This window comes from Lithobates pipiens, unplaced genomic scaffold (genome assembly GCF_037356315.1).
Source record: "Lithobates pipiens isolate NorthernLeopardFrog02 unplaced genomic scaffold, aLitPip1_a1.2 Scaffold_25, whole genome shotgun sequence".
Classification (NCBI taxonomy): Eukaryota; Metazoa; Chordata; class Amphibia; order Anura; family Ranidae; genus Lithobates; species Lithobates pipiens.
In genome coordinates, this window is record NW_027507787.1 from 33,628,436 (window position 1) to 33,649,370 (window position 20,935).

Here is a 20,935-nt window from a genome sequence, read left to right on the forward strand (position 1 = left end):
ACCTAAATGAATGAGTATTAGAACACCAGCAGTGACTGTATTGGGTTGAAGAAATGGTCCACAGCATGTTCCTGTTATTTTTCTGCCCAGAACAGCTGCAGTAACAGTATGCCTTACTGCTACCACTGCTGTCCTGCTACTCTAGGTTGTAATAGCTGTCCATGGAATAGTCCTGTTGTTTTTTTGTCCCCTCAGCTGGATGAATGATTAACAGAAAAGCAGCAGCGTTAGCCTTTCACGTAAGTTATTTTTTTCCGCCTCAAAAAAATCAGAAGCAGGCTATATGTGACCCACAGGCTTAGTTTTGAGCATTCCTACTCTAGATATTGCTGACTGGTGCACCTTTACTTCCGTGTAGGATTACAGGATTAGCTGGGCAAATGGAAAGTGGTTTTGAAGGCGGTTTGAGATTCTGCTGAGATCATTCCAAATTCTAGAGGTGCAGTTAAGCTGCATCTGATCTGCAACTGAACTGCTTCAGCTGCTTTAGCTTTCCCATAGACCTGTATGAGGGGGCATGGTTCTAAAGCAAACAAAAGCCTACTGACACAGGGCTTTAACATTTTAAACTTGCAGAAAAATCAAAGTTATGTCTGTACCTAGGACTTTAGGTAACACTGGAAATCCCTGGAAGAATGATCTAATCAAAAATGATGTGCATCTCCTTAAATATCACGGTTCATACCGTATATGTAAAGTACTGCTTAAACTGACGGCTCTATAAAAGTACCTGTAATAAAGTAAATAATAATACTTTACAAGATAATGCAGTAAAACTTGCATTATATGGTTATTGGATCTGTTGTCAAAAATTGTAGTTCAACATAAAAACACAATTAACCACCTCGCGCCCGCCCTATAGCCGAATGACGGCCGTAGAGCAGGCGCTTTCGTCCGGGTGGCCGTCCCTGGCCGTCCCTGGACGTCCTGTTGTTTACTTCCGCAATGCGCGCCGCCGCGGGCGCGCATCGCGGAAGTTCTGTGTTCGCCGTGTCCCCCGGGGACAGGCAAACACAGATCGCTGTAAACGGCCAATCACAGCGGCCGTTTACAGCGCGATCGGCGTGTTCAATGGGAGATGATCTCATATGTAAACATATGAGATCATCTCTCAGCGCCGCTCTCCCTCCTCACGGCAGCCGTTCTGCTTTGCTTCGAGTTAAAAAAAAAAAGGAAAAAAAAGTGCCATCCTCCCCCAGCAGTGCCATCCTGCCCCAGTGCTACCTGCCCCCAGTGCCATCCACCCCAGTGCTACCTGCCCCCAGTGCCATCCACCCCAGTGCTACCTGCCCCCAGTGCCATCCACCCCAGTGCTACCTGCCCCCAGTGCTACCTGCCCCCAGTGCCACCTGCCCCCAGTGCCATTTGTCCCCAGTGCCATCTGTCATCAGTGCCACATATAAGTGACATCTGTCATCAGTGCCATCTGTCATCAGTGCCACATAGTGCCATCTGTCATCAGTTCCACGTATTAGTGCCATCTGTCATCAGTGCCACGTATCAGTGCCATTTGTCATCAGTGCCACCTGTCAGTGTCACGTGCCATCTGTTGTCAGTGTCACGTGTCATCAATGCCACTTATCAGTGCCATCTGTCATCAGTGTCACACATCATCGGTGCCATGTATTAGTGCCATCTGTCATCGGTGGCACGTATTAGTGCCATGTATTAGTGCCATCTGTCATCAGTGCCACGTATTAGTGCCACGTGTCTTCAGTGCCACGTTATTAGTGCCACGTGTCATCAGTGCCACGTGTCATCAGTGCCACATATCAGTGCCATCTGTCATCAGTGTCACGTGTCATTGTCCTGGTGCTTCAAAAGTGTAATAAATAGTCAACAAGTTAGATGTGTAATTTATGCTCCTAGAACACATGATGGCACTACCTGCATGTTGAGCCTCTCTATGTGGCCAGGCTGTGAAAAAGTCCCACACATGTGGTATTGTAATACTCAGGAGGAGTAGCAGAATTTTTTGGGGGGTGTCATTTGTGGTATACACATGCCATGTGAGAGAAATAACCTATTACAATGACAATTTTGTGGAGAAAAAAAAAATGAAAAATCGTAATTTTGCAAAGAATTGTGGGAAAAAAATGACAACATCAAAAAGCTCACCATGCCTCTTACTAAATACCTTGGAATGTCTACTTTCCAAAAAGGGGTCATTTGGGGGGTATTTGTACTTTCCTGACTTGTTCGGGTCACAAGAAGCGAGATAGGCCACCAGTACATCAGATGTGATCAATTTTGTGCGATTCGCACCACAGCTTGTAGACTCTCTAACTTTCACAAAGACCAAATAATATCCACTAACTTGGGTTATTATTACCAAAGATATGTAGCAGTATAAATTGTGGCCAAAATTTATGAAGAAAAATTAATAATTTGCATAATTCTGTCACAGAAACAACGAAATATGCGTTTTTTTTTTCAAAATTTTCGGTCTTTTTTCATTTATAGCGCAAAAAATAAAAACCCCAGAGGTGATCAAATACCACCAAAAGAAAGCTCTATTTGTGGGGAAAAAAAGGACAAAAAATTCATTTGGGTACAGTGTTGCATGACTGAGTAATTGTCATTCAAAGTGTGAGAGCACCGAAAGCTGAAAATTGGTCTGGGCAGAAGGGTGTTTAAGTGCCCAGTAAGCAAGTGGTTAAATAGATAATAAAATGGTTTACATTTAGGACTGCAGATGTGTAAAGGAAATTAGGGCACTCTTCGTTTATCTGTTAAGATACTACATTAAGGGGAAAAAGTATAGTAAAATAATTTTAAAGTAAACAAGCAGTGAGAACAATCTTAGTTTACAGAGAATGTCAGGAATGAGGATCAAAGCTATCATTCAGAGTTCACACAGTCAAGCCAGATGTGGACATATACAGAGGTTAGTTATACTCTGTAACAAGAACTTAGAGCACATGTCATGAATACATGGATAAATGACTGAACCCTGGGAAAAAAGCAGCAACTCCACCTCAAATTGAGAGTCTGACTTTAATATAAGTAACATCAAAATTATGAGAATTCCAATTTTATAAGGTTTAACTTTTTTTATTAAAATACACATTTATATTGTTAATGGCACCTCAAGTGCCTCCTATAATGTCATATCAAGATATCTGTCTGGAATTCCAGTTAACTGGATACAACTGTGTGAATTTTAAAGACCATTAAAACATCTATTCTGTGTGTCATTTATTTTACAACAAACGCAGATCAAAAAGAAACATTCAGTAGACACCTGGTTTACATTTGAAAGAACAGAATGGTGCAAGAAATTTGTTTGACAAAGTTTGTAGGCGCTCTGCAGTTCATGGAGTTTTCTCCAATGACACAAATAATTCTGAAATCTGGCAAAAGGATATGTTAGGGTTACAAACCCATTAGAACTAACACATTAGTACTGTGCAGACCTGAAAGCAAACGACCTCCCAAAAAGTTTAAAGCGGACATTGCAGTAAAAAAGCAGGGTCTACTTAATATATCAAGATATTCTACCCAACATAAATAGCAGTTTTAAAGTAAAAAAAAAGAAAAGAAAAAACTATTAAAAGGTAAAGGTTCTTTTATTTTTAATAACATATTTATACTTACCTGCTCTGTGCAATGGTTTTGCACCAAGCAGCCCCAATCCTCCTCTTCTGGGGACTGGCTCTCTGGGCTCCTCCTCTTCTCTGTATGACACCAGAGGAAGCTGCTTCCTATGGTGGCACATGTGTGGGTGCAATCTTGAGTTGGGCTGTGTGCGTCTACACAAACAGTTTAGCTTGGGCCCACCCCCTGTATCCTTGTCACAGGATTCGATTGTTAGGAGCAGGAGCCAATGGCTCCTGCTACTATCACTGCATCCTGTGAGGAGAGAGAGAGAAGCGCTGCTGCTCTCAGGCACAGTGCTGGATCAAGTGCAGGCTCAAGTAAATGTTTATTGGGGCTGGGAGGGAGCTGAGCATAAAAAACAGGATTTTTATAACAGCTTACCTGTAAAAATCCTTTTCTTTAATGTACATCAGGGGACACAGGGCCATAGTAGTTACTATGTGGGTTATATCGGACCGACAGGTGATGGACACTGGCACGCCCCTAAAGCATGTACTCCCCTATATAACCCCTCCCACTACTGGGAGTCCTCAGTTTTGTAGCTAAGCAATACAAGTGTATACCAAAGAAGGGTGGGACCTCTGTGTCCCCCGATGTACATCAAAGAAAAGGATTTTACAGGTAAGCTGTTAGAAAAATCCTGTTTTCTTTTCTTACATCAGGGGACACAGAGCCATAGTAATTACTATGTGGGATGTCCCATAGCAATGGCAACTGAAGGGGGGGAGACACAACAAAAACAGGAGGCCAGGGGACTCATACTGCAGCCTGCAGTATACTGTGCCCAAAGACAATATCCTCATGACCTTTAATATCGTTTTGATAAAATCTGATAAACGTTTGAATCGAAGACCAAGTCACGGCCTTGCAGATCTGAGCCATAGAGGCCTGATGATGTACCAACCAATAGTCACTAATCGCCCTGGATGTGCTCTAGCATAAGCCCTTGTACACACGGTCGGACATTCCGACAACAAAATCCGGCAGATTTTTTCCAACGGATTTTGTCCGAAACTGGTGTTGCATACACAAGGTCGGACAAAGTTGCCGGAAAATCCTATCGTACGGAACGTGATGACGTTCAGGCTAGTAGCCAATAGCTTTGGTCTCGTAATTTGATCTGAGCATGTGTAGCACTTTGTCCGATCAGAATTCTCTACAAACGATTGGATAAAGTACGATAGGATCATGTTGTCGGAAAATTTTATATCCAGCTCTTAAACTTTGTTTCGGACATTCCGACGGAAAAAGTCAGATGGAGCCCACACACAGTTGGATTATCCGACAACATGGTCCGATCGGACATTTTCCGTCTGAATTTCCGACCGTGTGTATAAGGGCTTAGAAGGAAAATTTTTCTTCTTAAGTCGAAGCTTGAACAATCACTAGACAAATCCATTTGGAAAATAGTAGATTTAGACCCTGCCTGTCCACATTTTGGACCTTCTGGCAGTACAAACAAAACATGTGTTTTATGAACCTGAGCGGTCGCCTTTAAATAGACTCTGATCGCTCTTACTACATCAAGGGAATGTAGTGCTTTCTTTTCTCTAGATTGAGGCTCTTGGGAGAAAAAGAATAATATCTTGGTTTAAATGAAAAAAACCTGTTACCACTTTCGGTAGAAATTCAGGATGAGGACAAAAAAAACACCTCGTCCTTATGTATGATCAAATATGGCTCTTTACAAGACAGAGCCACTAGTTCCGATACTTTTCTAGCAGAAGAAATGGCAACCAGAAAGATTATCTTTCTTGTCAAAAGAACCAAGGAAATTTCTCGTGAAGGTTCAAGTGGCTGATTCAGCAAAGCCGATAAACTAGTTTAAATCCCAAGGATTTAGAGGTGCCTTGATATGGGGAATAATCCGTGTTACCCCCTAAATAAGCTATGCACCAAGATTGGGAAACAAGTGGCCATTGACAACACTGACAAGGCCGGAATCTTGGCTTTTGATAGAAGGCCAGCTCCATTTCAGATCCCATATGCAGGAAATCAGGGATCCTGCCTATGACCTGGGTGCAAACCCCTGGATCCACACCAAGAAACATATTCTTTCTAGACTCTATAGTAAGTGATTCTGGAAGCCAGCTTATCCCATCTCTGACATATCGCTAGGAAGATGTCAGGGTGAAGAGATCCTTCTCCCGGAAATACTTGTTGGCGACTCAAGTAGTTCACCTGGCAATTCCCTATTCTTGAAATTAAAATTGCCGATTGGCAAGGAATGTTGTGTTCTGCCAAGCTAGAACATTATTCACCTCTTTTTGGGCTGCACGACCTCTCGTGCCCCTGGTGATTGATGTATTGATGTGGCTTTGTCAGACTGAATCCTGACAGGGCAGTCCCGTAGTCTGACTGTCCAAGATTCTTTTCTCCCCTGGACAGAATCTTCTTCCAGGGCTGCTCCCCAGCCTAGAAGGCTGGCATCTGTTGTTAACACCTTCCAGGATAAAGATTTTCCCTTTTTCTGGATAACAACCACCAATTTAGGCTCTGAATTATGTCGGGAGCAAAGCGTATTGGAAACAAACAAGGCCTGAATCTTTTTTTAATCCAGACCGACAGGATGGTGTTTTGAAGTAGTCTTTGAGTAAAACTGCGCGTAAGGGACGGCCTTGAAGGAGGCCACCATTTCCCCTAAAAATCTTCTGCACAGCCGAATGAAGGAATTTTCCTTTGTTTTGATAAGTTGAATTAGTCCTACAATGGAACTGATTCTTGTCTGGGGTAAGAATACCTTCTTCTGTATGGTATCTACAACCAGCCCCCAAGTACTGTAATCTCCTTGATGGTTTTGAAGGAGAATCTTCCTAGGTTGGGTATCCAACCTAGAGATTTCAGATAGTTACGGCTGAGATCAGATTCTGGTTTTAGATCTGAGACTGAATGATCTATTAAAAGTACATCTTCTAAATAGGCTAGGACAGCTATGCCTTGAGCCTTTAATCTGGCTAAAGGAGGTGCCAGAATCTTTCAGAACACTCATTGTGCTGTGGCTAAGCCGAATGGCAGGGCCACAACTGAAAAAATAATTTTATATTTCAAAACGCAGAAATTTCTGGTGAGTGGGAAAATGTGGCACATGGAGATATGCAACTCCCCTCCTTGCAGGATGGACACAGCTGATTGAATTATGAAAGGATCGGATGTTTAAGTGCCGATTAAGATCTTCAAGATCTAGAATGGGTCCTACCTCTCTGTTCAAAACCCCCTGTTCCACTAATGCCCCGTACACACGATCGGACTATCCCGTGTGTGGGCTCCGGCGGACTTTTTGAGAAGGGGGGGGGCGACAGAAGACCGGGCCACAGCTAGTAAAAGAGCTATAAGAAGATAGCGGAGGCCCGGCAAGAAGAACCAAAGAGGGGGACAAGACCCCAAAGCCGGAAGAAGACCCCCAGACGGCGGCGATGAAGAAGAAAGCCGGGCTCCTCCGCTAGTAAAAGAGCTAAAGGTCCCCCTTCCCCACAGCACCCCCCACGTTGAGGGCACGCGGCCGAGTATGGATCGGGAGGGGGGGGTGGGCGCTCGCTCGTCCCCACCCCCTTTCCTGACTGGCCTGGCTACATGCTCGGATAAGGGTCTGATATGAACTTTGGGTGGACCCCCGTGCCATTATTTGGTGTAGGGCTTCCCCTTTAAGTCCATGCCAGGTGACGGGGCTAGGCTAGCGAGGTGTCAATCTCGCCGATGGAGGTGGCGACATTGACTTCCTGTGCTAGTCCCGCCTACCTGGAGCCGCGTTCAAAATGAATGGACTTTTCTCCGTGTGTGGGCAAGTCCGTTCATTTCAAAAGTCCGGTGGACTCCCGCCATAGTCCGGCTGAAAAGTCCGGTCGTGTGTGGGCAGGTCCGCTCGTTCGGAAAGTCCGGCGGACCTCTGCTGCAAAGTCCGGTGTTTTGTCCAATCGTGTGTAGGCGGCATAAGGGAACCTCTGATATCACCGACTGGGATAACAGCTGATCCAGAGGCCAGAAAGAGAGACTTCTTTTTTTCTGCATCCTTAGGAACACTCCACGAAGAAATGGAAACTCTTAGAACTCTACTCATAACCTAGAGAAAAAAAAATTGCAGATATCCATCTGTCTTGACATCGTTCCTACCAGATCTTGATAATTGCAGGACCTTTCCCCTCACCCGAACGAGTGGGGGTGCCCCTTCATGAGAAGGCTTTAGCATTCTGCTTTGTGGGCTTTCTGCCCCAAGACCCTGCTGCTGCCCTTGGGGACTTTCCCTTGACCCTGACGGTTGAGGCAGTCAAGACTGCCTAGAGTGCCCCATGAAGGGAAACAAACTGGCTAAGAGCTTTTTACACAGTGCTTTGGCTGATCAATACTTCATCCACAGAACTCTGCGGGAATGCACTAGTCCAAGCATAAGGCATAAATGATAAGAGTCATTTCATAACATCTACTGTGAGACATAGTGCGTCAGATACACCAGTCCATTGCCGGGCCTGCTGATCAGGCAGAATTTCAGGTATCTCCACAAACTGTTCCTTAACCCTTTAAAGTCCACTTTTTCAATGAGTTAACATGACTCAAAATGTGCTCCACCAAAATGGTGGAGCAGAATGTTAAAGGGTTAATGGACAGATACACCAATTGCAGCAAGAACCGTCTGGTTACTGAATTGCAAAAGACATATTGTCTTTAAAAGGAAGTTCCAACTTAATTTACTGGATTCTTTAACATCAGTGCATTATCCACCGGACATGTGAGACTCTGCTCACTGTGAATGCAGCATCAATTGCTGGAACCCCCCATTTTCTACATAGAAATCCTCTTTCACTGATAAAGTGTGGAGAATTTCTTGGGAGGATATCTGGATGTTCCCATTCAGAATACAGAAGCTATTTTTTTTATAGCTATGCATGAATAGGAAAAAAACATCCCCACGTGGGGGAGGTTCTAATGAAACCAATTAGAGGCAGGTGCCTCAAGAGCCTGTGCTGATGTTGAATAAGGGAGTACATAAGCAACCTGTCTTGTGATGATACTCCTTCCATATTAGGATCCTCCAAAGAGGATAAATAAGTATCTTAAAATATTTGGGAAGATCTACCTGATCCCCAGCCTCCTGCACCTCAACAAGAGGGTCCTGGGGACTAGATGGGAATCTGCTATGTTTAGTCCCACTGTTCCACTATAGAGAGACATCATAGCATTAATCTTCCTTTCAATTTACAAATGGTAGAAGAAAAAAATCATTTGTATGATGTATACAGGGACTGAAGTGTTCCATGCAACAACAATTTCCCCTGACGGCTCAATCTGACTAGCCGTATACCTCTCAGAGGATGACATTCTCTTGAAAATGGATTTAGTTTACAGTGAAAAACGAATGACCCTTTAGAGAAGTTCCTGGTCCCATTACCATTCATAGCCTGAAGCATAAAGCAAAGGTACTATGCAAAAGAATGTACATTGCTAGGCTATAGTTCAGCGCCATTAGCTGCTATTAACCCTAGCTTCAGTAAAGTATAATGTGTCAAAGGAGTAAGCTTGTGTTCACTAACCTGACCAAGCCATCCACGTGCTCTGTCCCTCCACAGCCAGCAGCAGCAGCTTTCACATGCACAGTGCTAAAACCAGCTTCCTGCATGTGTGGCCGGCGTCTGACGCCATTAGCCATGCCCCCCATGAATTACGCCCCCCTCCTTTCCTTTCAAAGGAAGGTGCTTTCCCAAGTGAGCGGCGTCCCGTGGACATGCAGGCATGGCAGGGGGGTAAATCCTCCGCTGATGTGGCCGCGGTCTGTTCCTTTTTTTTTAAAGGCAACCGCTTTGTATCCTGTCCCCTGAAGGGGAAAAACAAATATTTGTTGCACAGGAGGAGACCAGGCCCCTCTTCTTACCGGAGAATCTGTTGTGGCTGGAGGAGAGGAGAGTGAAGGCTTCCTTGCTGTTTCCAGCGTCAGGAAGGTGAGTGCTCAATACAGCCCCCAGTGGTGACACATAGGCATGACAACATTATACATAGAAGGAGAAATTCCTGAGAAAATCTCCCTCACCTTATCCTCGCAGCAGGGTTTTATCAGAGATAAAGACACAATCTTCCCTCTTCACAGTGGGCTCCGAGACCTTTTAGGAAACCTTTAGGAACCAGGGAACCGTTCGCAAGCAAAACCTTGTTTCTTTGGACACGAGGCCCAGGTACTATTTATTTAGCCCATGAAAAGACATCAGAATGGATCCGGTCAGCATGGCTAGCCCCAGCAAGGATTGCTACCAGTGGAGCTCAGCACAGCACATCTTTACTCGTGACCAACACCTTAGACACTGGCGAAAAAACTGAGGACTCCCAGTAGCGGGAGGGGTTATACAGGGGGCGTGCCAGTGTTCCTCACCTGTCAGTCTGATATAACCCACATAGTAACTACTATGGCTCTGTGTCCCCTGATGTAAGAAAATAATTTTTTTTAGCTTCATGAAGAATGCATTAGGGTAAAAAACCTTTAGCCTTTACAACCACTTTAAATAACATACACCTCGTCTTCTGCTTGCAGTGCCTAGGCATAACTGACATCACAATCCTTACAGTGGGGTCCTAGGGAATGCTGAGTAGCTGTACTAGAGTATATACTGCAGAGATATTGGATACTTAAGCTTTCTCCAGGATCTTGCTGGAAGAAACACGATACTCTGTAGTAGCCATGTGTACTAAATTGTTCCAACTGCTTTTTTTTTCCAACCTTAGGACCCCACTCCAAGATAAAACTAACTCTTTACAAGTACTCCGGCCTATGCTAATCGTCTATTTTTCCCTTGCTTGGTGAAACCATTAATTCTAACTTAAGTCTCCATTTAGACCCCTTGCGCCACTGGTTCTGGTATGGAAGGACTGCTAATCCAGCACTTTGATGGTGTCCAAAGAACATCTGTCCCCTACTATACCCCTGTGACGATTTCAGCTTCTCTTTTCTCCTGAGAGAACTCAGCAGCTATGTCCATGTCACGCAGTCAGTGATGCGGACACCCAAAGGACTCCAAACAGGAAGTAAACAGAAAAGTAGAAGACCCGGGACTGAAGTGTCACATAAATGCTGTTTAAACCCTTCCCACTGACCACACACATATGTGCCTTCACGGAAGTGGACTTTTTTCCGTGGGGCTGCATATATGTGCATCTCCCTGTGTGTTACACAGAGACTGGGCTCTCACCAAGAGCCCCGCATCTCGTACTAACCACTGGGACTCTTGGCTCCGGGTCACCTGATTGCTGTGATAGCCTCTGATTGTCTATCACAGTGATCAGTCACTATGAGCACTCCCGTGTTTACTTCCTCTTATGAATGAAGAGAAAGATGCATTGTATCTTACTCTACTTGCAGGAGAGGAGAATGTAAACAAACCAAAGTATGTAAAAAATTTTTTAAATCTAATAAAAAATTTAAAATAAAGAATACAAAATAAAGAAAATAGTAAAGCAAGAATAACAAGATTAAGGTTTTTTGGGGTTAGTATTAAATGTAGAATTTTGCGCAAAAGTGAAATCCCTCAAAATTGGGTGCCTATGGAAGTAGTGACTGCTGGGAGAGTAATTACAAAAAATAAAAGTAATTACAAAAAATTCTGGAGTATAAGGGAGGTAGATGAAGGCACCTGGCCGTAACGTGTAGGGATTGGCTGAGACGGAAGTTTGTCACAAGACATGTAAGAAGGTGTGTCTGACGCCGACATGTTACCATTTTTACTCTGCTGTTTTTATATTGCTACATTGTAAGAGACCATCCTTAGTAATTTAATAAATATACCCCTTTGGTCTAAACATACTGCACTGGTGGAGGCTTTCTTTCTCTTTTCCTTTTTGAAAGACTGAGATTCTGTGTGTGGAGGAAGAGAGAAAGGAGTGCCATTCAGAGATCGATCATATCCCAGAGCCACTATACAGCAGTATATGAAAGTGTCCATTCTATAGATGATCATATGCACATAATACAAAAAAGAAGGTGAGAGTCCAGACAGACTACATGATTAGAAGATTGTTTGTCAACACTTTATGAATTTTAACCCCTTAGGAACTTCACCTACTTTAATTTTTTTTATGAATTTTCTATGAACTCTATCACCAATTGATTGAATTATACACATTATTAACCTATTGTTTTACATCTTATCACGATCAGCTTTATCACTATATCTATTTATACAAATTATTTTATTATCGTATTTATTTATGCTATTTACCTATTATCGTATTTATTTATGCTTTTTACTAAATAGCTCACTAAGCACTTTGTGAAACACGTATTAATTTAAGAGCAATTTATGAATTAATGATTGTATACTTATATACACTCTCCACTTGAGCAAACATTTTTCACTCACATTTATTTTTTATTTTGACTTTTTTCTTATTTTTATTTCTATTTTTACTCTATTGTTATTCTTATTTTTATTTTTATCTTGAATTTTTTCCATTTTTATTTTTACTTTTATTTGTATCTCATTTTTTTTTCTTGTCTTTTCCTACACCTAACTCCCTTATACTTCTGAATTTTTTTGTAATTACTCTCCCAGCAGTCACTACTTCCATAGGCACCTCAATTTTGAGGGATTTCACTTTTGCACGAAAATTCTACATTTACTATTTTTATTTTGGTGTTATTGTGAACCCTTTCATTTTGCAGCACTTGTGAATACACTCACACTTGTTTACACGCATACAGCTCTTTCTTATTTACTCCCAGTAGCACGAAGGCCTCCACTACCTTTACACTTTCTGGGGTTAGTGTTAGGGGTCAAGGTCAGGGACAATGGTCAAGGTCAGAGTCAAAGTTCAAAGTCAACCTATTTTGGGTAGAATTTAAGAAAAAAATCTTTTTTTTTTAAATTTTTTTTTTCAAAATTAGCATCAGTGTCAATGTGTTTTAGAAGGATTAAAAAAAAGAAAAAGAAAAGTGCACCATTGTTTCTGGGCTGTTCTACGGGTATAAACAACAACATACATGTAAATGTAAAACATTTTTTTTTTTATTTTGGGCCAGTTTTCCTTTGAATTTTCTGGAAAAAAAAGTTAAAAGGTATAATCCATCTGGATACACAAAGTAGTTGTCGAAGACATCGTCGACTTTTACAGTTTTACTAACACATGTCAAAGTTGCAAGATTGTGCTTAAACATTAACATCTGTTTTACCTTTAGGCGTTAAAGGGTTAGTTCGCTTTTACCAAAAAACAGCCTATGCTGGTAAGTGACATATGTAGCTAAAAAAGCATTTTTTTTTTGGTCAATGTGAACTATGCCTTTAGGGAAAGTAAAAAGGGGAATTTAGTCGGTGGTGAGAGGGGGACATTTTTTTTTCCCCAGAGAGAGGATTTAAAGCTTTTATTAGTGTGTGTGTGCGCACATGTAGGGGAGGGGGCGCTCTCATTTTATTGCAGGGTTCACTTTACCTAAGTACAACTAAAGGCAAAAGTTTTTTTGTTTTGGCTAGAATGAGGAGGGATTACAACACCTATCCGTTTTTTATTGTCTGTTCCTGCATTAGGGAACAGCACCCTTTCTATTACTTACCGTTTACTGTTAATACAGAATAAAATGGTGGTCGTTGCAGTACTTTCTGCCACACCGTATTTGCGCTGCGGCCTTGCAAGCTAATTTTTTATGGAAAAAATCGAATTTTTTATTAAAAAATAAGACAACAGAAAAGTTAACACAATTTTTTCATATTGTGATAATGTTACGCTGAGTAAATTGATACCCAACATGTCATGCTTCAAAATTGCGCCCGGTGACAAATGTAATGGTGACAAACCTTTACCCTTAAAAATCTCCATAGGCAACATTTAAATGTGTCACTTTTATTCCTATTACAAGAAATGTAAACATCCCTTGTAATTGAAAAAAAGCATGACAGGGCCTCTTAAATATGAGATCTGGGGTCCTTAAAAAAATAAACAAAATAAATTGGCCCTTTAACCACTTCAGCCCCGGACCATTTTGCTGGTCAAAGACCAGACCACTTTTTGCGATTCTGCACTGCGTCAATTTAACTGACAATTGCGCAGTCGTGCGACGTGGCTCCCAAACAAAATTGACGTCCTTTTTTTCCCACAAATAGAGCTTTCTTTTGGTGGTATTTGATCACCCCTGCGGTTTTTATTTTTTGCGCTATAAACAAAAATAGTTATAGTAAATATCCCCCAAAAATATATAAAAAAAACATTTTTTTCCCTCAGTTTAGGCCGATACGTATTGTTCTACATATTTTTGTTAAAAAAAAATCGCAATAATCGATTATTGATTGGTTTGCGCAAAAGTTATAGAGTTTACAAAATAGGGGATAGTTTTATGGCATTTTTATTAATAATTTTTTTTACTAGTAATGGCGGCGATCAGCGATTTTTATTGTGACTGCGACATTATGGCGGACACATCGGACATTTTTTACACATTTTTGGGACTATTGTCATTTATACAACAATCACTGCTATATAAATGCAGTGATTCCTGTGTAAATTACACTGGCAGTGAAGGGGTTAACCAGTGGGTGGCAGTGTAGGGGTTAAGTGTTCCTAGGGGTGTGTTACTAACTTGTCGGGGGCTGGGCTTTCATTTATTGAACACTGATCTCTGCTCCAATCACATGGAGCAGAGATCAGCGTCACTAGTTGCTAGGCAGAACGGGGAGATGCTGTTTACAACGGCATCTCTCCGTTCAGCCACCCCGTGAGACGATTGCGGGTATGCCCGCGGTGATCGAGTCGGCGGGACCCGCGACCAGACTCACGGGGGTCCCGACCAGCATGCGAGTGTGCCGCCGCCGGGGAGCTCGCGATGGCAGGGCGGCATTAAAGATTGGACGTACCTGTACGCCAATATGCCTGCCCGTGCCATTCTGCCGACGTACATCGGCGTGCGCTGGTCAGGAACTGGTTAAGAGCCATGAGCGGAAGTGACTTTTTGACATCGCTTCCGCCCTGCGGTGTCATGGAGACGGGTGGAAGCCATCTTCCCCTCAATTGTCTCCATGTCAGCTCAGGGGACAGATGCGATCGCCTCCGCCGACAACTCCGGTAAGCGGCAGAGGGCACCGGATTGTGGCGGGAGGGGGGCCCCTCTCCTGCCACCGATAAAAGTGATCTCGCAGTGAATCTGCCACAGAAACCACTTTTATCTTGTAGCCGACTGCCGGCCGAACACGGGGATACTGGGGTTATGGCAGCTAGCTGCTGCTATAACAACGATCTCCAGTCCCAAAATAGGGTTGTAAATCTGCGTGTGGCGGTCAGCAAGTGGTTAAGATTGCCCTGTATTTGGCTCCATCCATTTTCTCATTAACTCTGAGCAGCTTTCCTATAACTGCTGAAGAAAAGCATCCCTAAAACATAATGCTATCACCACCCTGTATCACGGTGGGGATGGAGTGTTCAAGGTGATGTGGAATGTTAGTTTTCTGCCACACATAGCATTTTGCTTTTAGGCTAAAAAGTTTAATTTAGTCTCATCTGACCAGAGCACCTTCTTCTACGTTTTGCTGTGTCCCCCACATGGCTTCTCGCAAACTGCAAATGTGACTTCGTATTGGCTTTCTTCTTGCCATTCTTCCATAAAGGCCCGATTTGTGAAGAGAACGACTAAGTTGTCCTGTGGACAGATTCTCTCACCTGAGCTATGAACCTCTGCAGCTCTTCCAGAGTTATCATGGGCCTCTTGGTTGCATCTCTGATTAATGCTCTCCTTGCCTGGCCTGTCAGTTTAGGTGGACGGCCATGTCTTGGTAGGTTGGTAGCTGTGCCATACTCTTTCCATTTTCAGATGATGGATTGAACAGTGCTCCATGAGATGCTCAAAGCTTGGGATATTTTTTTTATAACCTAACCCTACTTTTAACTTCTCCACAACTTTATCCCTGTCTGGCGTGTTTCTTGGCCCTCATGATGCTGTTTGTTCACTAAGGTTTTCCAACAAACCTCTGAGGGCTATACAGAACAGCTGTATTTATACTGAGATTAGATTACACACAGGTGGACTCCATTTACTAATTAGTTGACTTCTGAAGGCAATTGGTTCCACTAGATTTTAGTTAGGAGTATCAGAGTAAAGGGGGCTAACCAGTATTTTAGGAAGGACTCACAGTGACAGTCTTTATGCTTTTTTCATCACAATTTTTCTTTCATTTTATATTATGTTGAATGCAATAGGAATGTTAACACTCAAAAACTCTAGTTTAAAGAACCTGAAGCAGGGAGAAATTTCACAACAGTCCTCAAAAGATAAGTCAGCAGAATTTCTATGAGTGGGCAGCCATTATGCAAAACATAGTGGAAGTGGGCCTGAAAAAATATTATATTAGAACATGAAAAAACATTAACCTTTAGAGCAGGGATATGCAATTAGCGGACCTCCAGCTACAAGTCCCATGAGGCACAGCAAGCCTTTGACAGCTACAAGCATGACACCCAGAGGCAGAGGCATGATGGGACTTTAGTTTTTAGTTTTGTAGTTTTGCAACAGCTGGAGGTCCGCTAATTGCATATCCCTGCTTTATAGGTTAACATAATCACACAAAAGGATTGTGGTTTCCCTGTACAATCTCATACTTTGTTAATGCACATAACATGTACAACTGCCCAATGAGGTCACTTGCAATTATGTACAAATCTGTTACTTCTTGCTCCTCAGGTTATGCTAAACTTATAGCACAAGGCGGCTTTCGATTTTACACAGATTAGGGCTGGCGTTGCATCAGATTTAAAGAGTAAATATCTATGCTTCCTCTGGCTGTTCACTCACCTGCTTTGAGGCATTTCTTGCAAATACTAGTTCTTTAACAGTCTACCTAAAATACATATTTTTACTGGAAATAAATTCATTATTACAATTGATCATGCAATGGCTTGCTTACCATCTGTTTGGTAGTTTAGAGCAACCAATTGTATTCCATGAAGCCAAAATATAAGAGGATGTGGATTTGAAGAGTCAATCCGTGTAGCAGCTGGATATGTTCTTAATAATTGATAAGCAGTGTGCTGAATCAACTTCTGTGAATAACGTCTACATAGACGCTTAGCAGCATTTTCATTCAGGGATGAGATGTGGTAGCACCGAGGAGTCCGGATAATGGCACTCAGTGATGTACTTGGATTGAATGGAGGTGAGCATGGCTCCTCCCAACTCTGCCTTGTGTCGGCTACGCCTGCAAGTAAATGTTTAATTTCAGAAGGTGAACTAAGGCTTTTCCTTTTACCCACAACATTGCAACAGAAACACATACAATTCTGTAAGTACAGTAAATAATCAATATGATTGTCTTAATTACACTTGCTTTTTTAAATAGCTAGTTACCGTGTAGAGCCTAACCTCAGACAGCCTTTGGCTATCCCTGCACATGTACCGTTCAAGGGCATTTAACATAAATGGCTTCTAAAGGATATGTTAGACGAATATTTAAATTTAGAGAAAAAACATTTTATTAAACCCATGTTGTAATGGAATATAACATTAAAAAGGCATATAATGCGTCATGGAATACAGCCACTTCCCCAATATTAGAGCAAAATGGAATATACAGCAATTACCTCTTCCAGATGTTTTGGCCAGTGTTGTTGTTTCCCCGGGGCTTGTTCTACCAGGATTGTTGCCAAAAATGGACTTCCTGCTTTTTCTTTCCTTTCCTCTGCCAGATCCACAAGGATTTAACGTCGTAAGGCCTGTTCCCATAAAATTAAGACTAATGAACCAAACAAGCAGACCAAGAGGGCATGACATTTTCCGTAGCCTTTTTAGATGATGTTTTATGGAACTGAACCAGCCTGCCCTGTGCAATACTACATCACTAATCTCCCACCCATATCTTCTCCATGAAGTTTATATCTTCACCAGTCCAAGAAAAATACTAACTTGATACAAGAATACACTGAGCAAGGGAAACATGTTGTGATAACTATAATATAGCTGTGATTTGGGACCCCAGATCAATAAATGCTTTTTGTTTGGGAGGGACATTTGGGAGGGGAGTACATTCTCACACAGGCTCAACATATTTTATTTAACATATATTGTATTACATACCTAACACTAAACCAAATTCTTTCTCCATTTTAAAACATTTAATTTTCAAGGGATGTACAATTTCAAGGGTCACAGATATTCAATCATATGCACTTTGATTATACAGTTTATATATCAGTCTCTTTGCTTTTACTTCATTTCGGCTGGGTTCACATATATGCAAATTGGATGAAGGTTTCCCCGCATCAACCAGAGTTGTGTCTCACTCATACAGGAGGCATAGTATGTTACAGGCCAGATCACCAGGTGAAAACAGAGGGAAAAAAACAAAGAACAGAAAATGAATGCAGCCACCACATCAAATGATTGGTAAGCTGCAATATAATGCAGTTTTGGTTTTGGGTTTAGTATCACTTGAATCAGTAATTGTGGTTGAGTTATGAAGGCCTCAAGGAACAAAATAATCATATTTTTAAATAAATTACAGTACAGAAGGCAGTAACATATCCTCACTGCATTAACAATAAAAGAGTCTCACAGCCCAAAGTGGTATTAAACTCAAAAGTAAACATTTATTATATTGCTGATTAAAAAATCTTGGCTGCATTCAGTTTTTTTTAGGCTTTCTTTCCACTATTTCAGTTAGGGATCTGGCCAGTAAGTCTGTTCTTCAAAAGAACAAGCTCTCTTGCAGATGAGATCAGTTACAGGGATGAGACAAACCATTCAACACTGGTAGGGGTGCTTACAATGATCAGCTTTTATGTAAAGCTGCTTTTATGTACAAATGTATTACATCTTACACTCCTCCTCCCCCCCCAGACTGACAATTCTGCTATCCAAACGTGCCCACGTGCTCCTTCATCCAAAGTGAGTGCACTCTAATACAGGAGGTGTGCTACTAGTTAGATCACCAGGTGAAAAGAGAGGGGGGGGAGCCAAAAAAAAGAAAAGTGATGCAGCCACAACATCTATTGATTGGTAAGGTGCAACTTATTTCATTTTTGGTTTGGGGTTTAATACTACTTTAAGTAATCATGACTGGGGAGATAAATCTGCAACCACCTATGTATCATGAACAACACATTTGCAACAGAAATAAAACTCCAAAAGCTTTACAGTATACACCAGCCTTTTTCAACTGGGGGGGGGGGCTTGAGGTTTCTTCAGGGGTGTCTTGGTAAAATGCCTAAAAATTGCCCCAAAATTGTATACAAGCCAGCAGGTGTAACAAGCCTGCCTTTTAGTTACACAAAGCCACAGGTTTTCATTGTGCACCATTATGACCATCTAGCAGCCTACGTCTTAACAACTTAAAGAGGGAGTTCACCTGGCTTTTAATCATTTTTTTTTCAGGTGGACTCCCTCTTTAAGTTGTTAAGATGTAGGCTGCTAGATGGTTATAATTGTTATAATGACTTTTAATAAATGGACACTTACCTTTCCTGGAGTCCAGCGATGTCGGCAGCCGAGGGCTATCAATCGCTCAGCTCTCGGCTGCTGTCGCCGCCATTCTCGGTGAGGAAATCAGGAAGCGAAGCTTTGTGGCTTCACTTCCCGGTTCCCTACTGCTCATGCGCGAGTCACGCAGCGCATTGAAAATGCTCTGCGCTATCTCTGGGAAATGTGTGTGTCCCAGCAGACAGCGCGGCGGGACAGAAATAGGCATAGACTTCTGTGGGAGGCTATGCCCGAAAGTGGGTGCAAATACCTGTCTTAGGCAGATATCTGCACCCCCTCCCCCTTGAAAGGTGCCAACTGTGACACTGGAGGGGAGGGGGAGGGTTCCGATGAGTGGAAGTTCCACTGTAGGGTGGAACTCCGCTTTAACAACCAATGATGTCATCAGTTGATAAGGAAGATGTTGGTTTTCTGCACAGCATCCTTGTTTGACCCTCCCTTGCCCCTCTCTGTCAGCGCTGGAGTCACATTTGCTGAGTGATAGAGAAAAACTGAGGAAGAAGAGAAACATTGGAATACTAGTCAGTACCAATGTGCAAAAGTGTACTGGATTTGGAAGAATAAATCCCCTCTAACGTTAGCTGTCCTACATGTGTGGATGTTGATGTATAATGTAAAATTAGAATCGTTTTTTACATTTTAGAATGAGGTGCCTCAAGACTGTCCATAATTTTAAAGGGTGCCTTGACTGAGAAAAAGGTTGAGAAACACTGGTATACACACGCACAACAAGAATAAAACTGTTATGAGCTTAAAAAAAATACATCAGTGCAAGACATGAGACAACGACAGACTTTCACACATATTATATTCTTTTTGGAATACAAACCAGAGTGAGGAATTAACTTCTCTCTGGTTATATTTTAATTTTCATAAAAAAAAAAAAAAAGCAACAGCAAAACACAAACAATGAGGCCATCCATTCAAGAGTGAAAACTGAGATTTATTTGGACTTGCCATCAACATTGTTTAATTGTGTTTATTATTTATACTAATGACTGATACAAAAAGTATGACTATTAATATGATGACATTATGTCCAGCGGTTTTTCCCATGTTACTACAAGATCTGTGTATTTCAATTCCCTCTTTGTGTATTTATTTTTGAAAAGTTGCTTTGGACATTAATTGTTCTGTTGTTGTTTGTCTTGGTGTTGTCTTGTAGCGGTTTATTTATACAAAATGCTAATAAAAAGTGCCCTTACCTAAATGTGAATCTAATCTAAACTTTCACTTCAAAAGAAGATGTTCAGAACAAGTATTTATTGATCTGGCATAGAGCCAGACATAGCGCACTCTAAAGTCAACACTGAGAAGGCTGCCAGAGAATCACAAGATAGATGATTCTACTTACCAGGAAACTTTACAGCTTGGCAATAGATGATAAGGTCTGATAGTTCTGGTGCAATTTGTCTACTTTCTTTCTTGTTCTGAGGGAGATAAAACTCTTCATCCAGTTCCATATCATAGACCTATAGGTGCAATAAAACATACATGTCTGGTGATGAATTCACTCATTTAGTGTATATTAATTGAGGAAATAACTATTCCATTGATGTTTCATTGACTATGAGGGAAACTTCCCCAATGTAGTCCTCTAATTTTACAGAGGTGTTTCTCAATCCCTTTCTTCAAGGCCAGTTGAAACTGCAAGCTTATCAGTTGGCTTCATGGCATCAAAAGAGGCAGCAAACTTATGTCCTAAATGAGTAAAATCTGTCTAGGGAAGCTTGACAGTTTCCTAGCTCTAGCGATAATCCTTCCCTTTGGAACATAAGTTATGTGTTTTGCCTCAATTAATAATGCCATGAGGTTGAAAATGTAACCCTTAACCGCTAGAGATCCGCACTATAGCCGAATGACGGCTACAGCGCGGACCTGCTTTGCCGGGACTACGTCTGTTGACGTCGTCCC

At 41.9% G+C, this 20,935-nt stretch overlaps 1 protein-coding gene across 9 annotated transcripts in view; it reads right to left on the minus strand.

Moving 5' to 3' along the window:
* The window catches only part of PLCE1 (phospholipase C epsilon 1), a 783,803-nt gene that overhangs the window by 125,133 nt on the left and 637,735 nt on the right, over nucleotides 1-20,935 (minus strand). For all 9 annotated transcript variants that reach the window (XM_077454232.1, XM_077454230.1, XM_077454231.1 and 6 more), the window contains 3 exons: nucleotides 20,376-20,493; nucleotides 17,128-17,259; nucleotides 16,455-16,745 (listed from right to left, as the gene is read on the minus strand). In XM_077454232.1, the coding sequence (XP_077310358.1) occupies nucleotides 16,455-16,745; nucleotides 17,128-17,259; nucleotides 20,376-20,493 (541 nt within the window). The remainder of the gene's footprint in view (nucleotides 1-16,454; nucleotides 16,746-17,127; nucleotides 17,260-20,375; nucleotides 20,494-20,935) is intronic.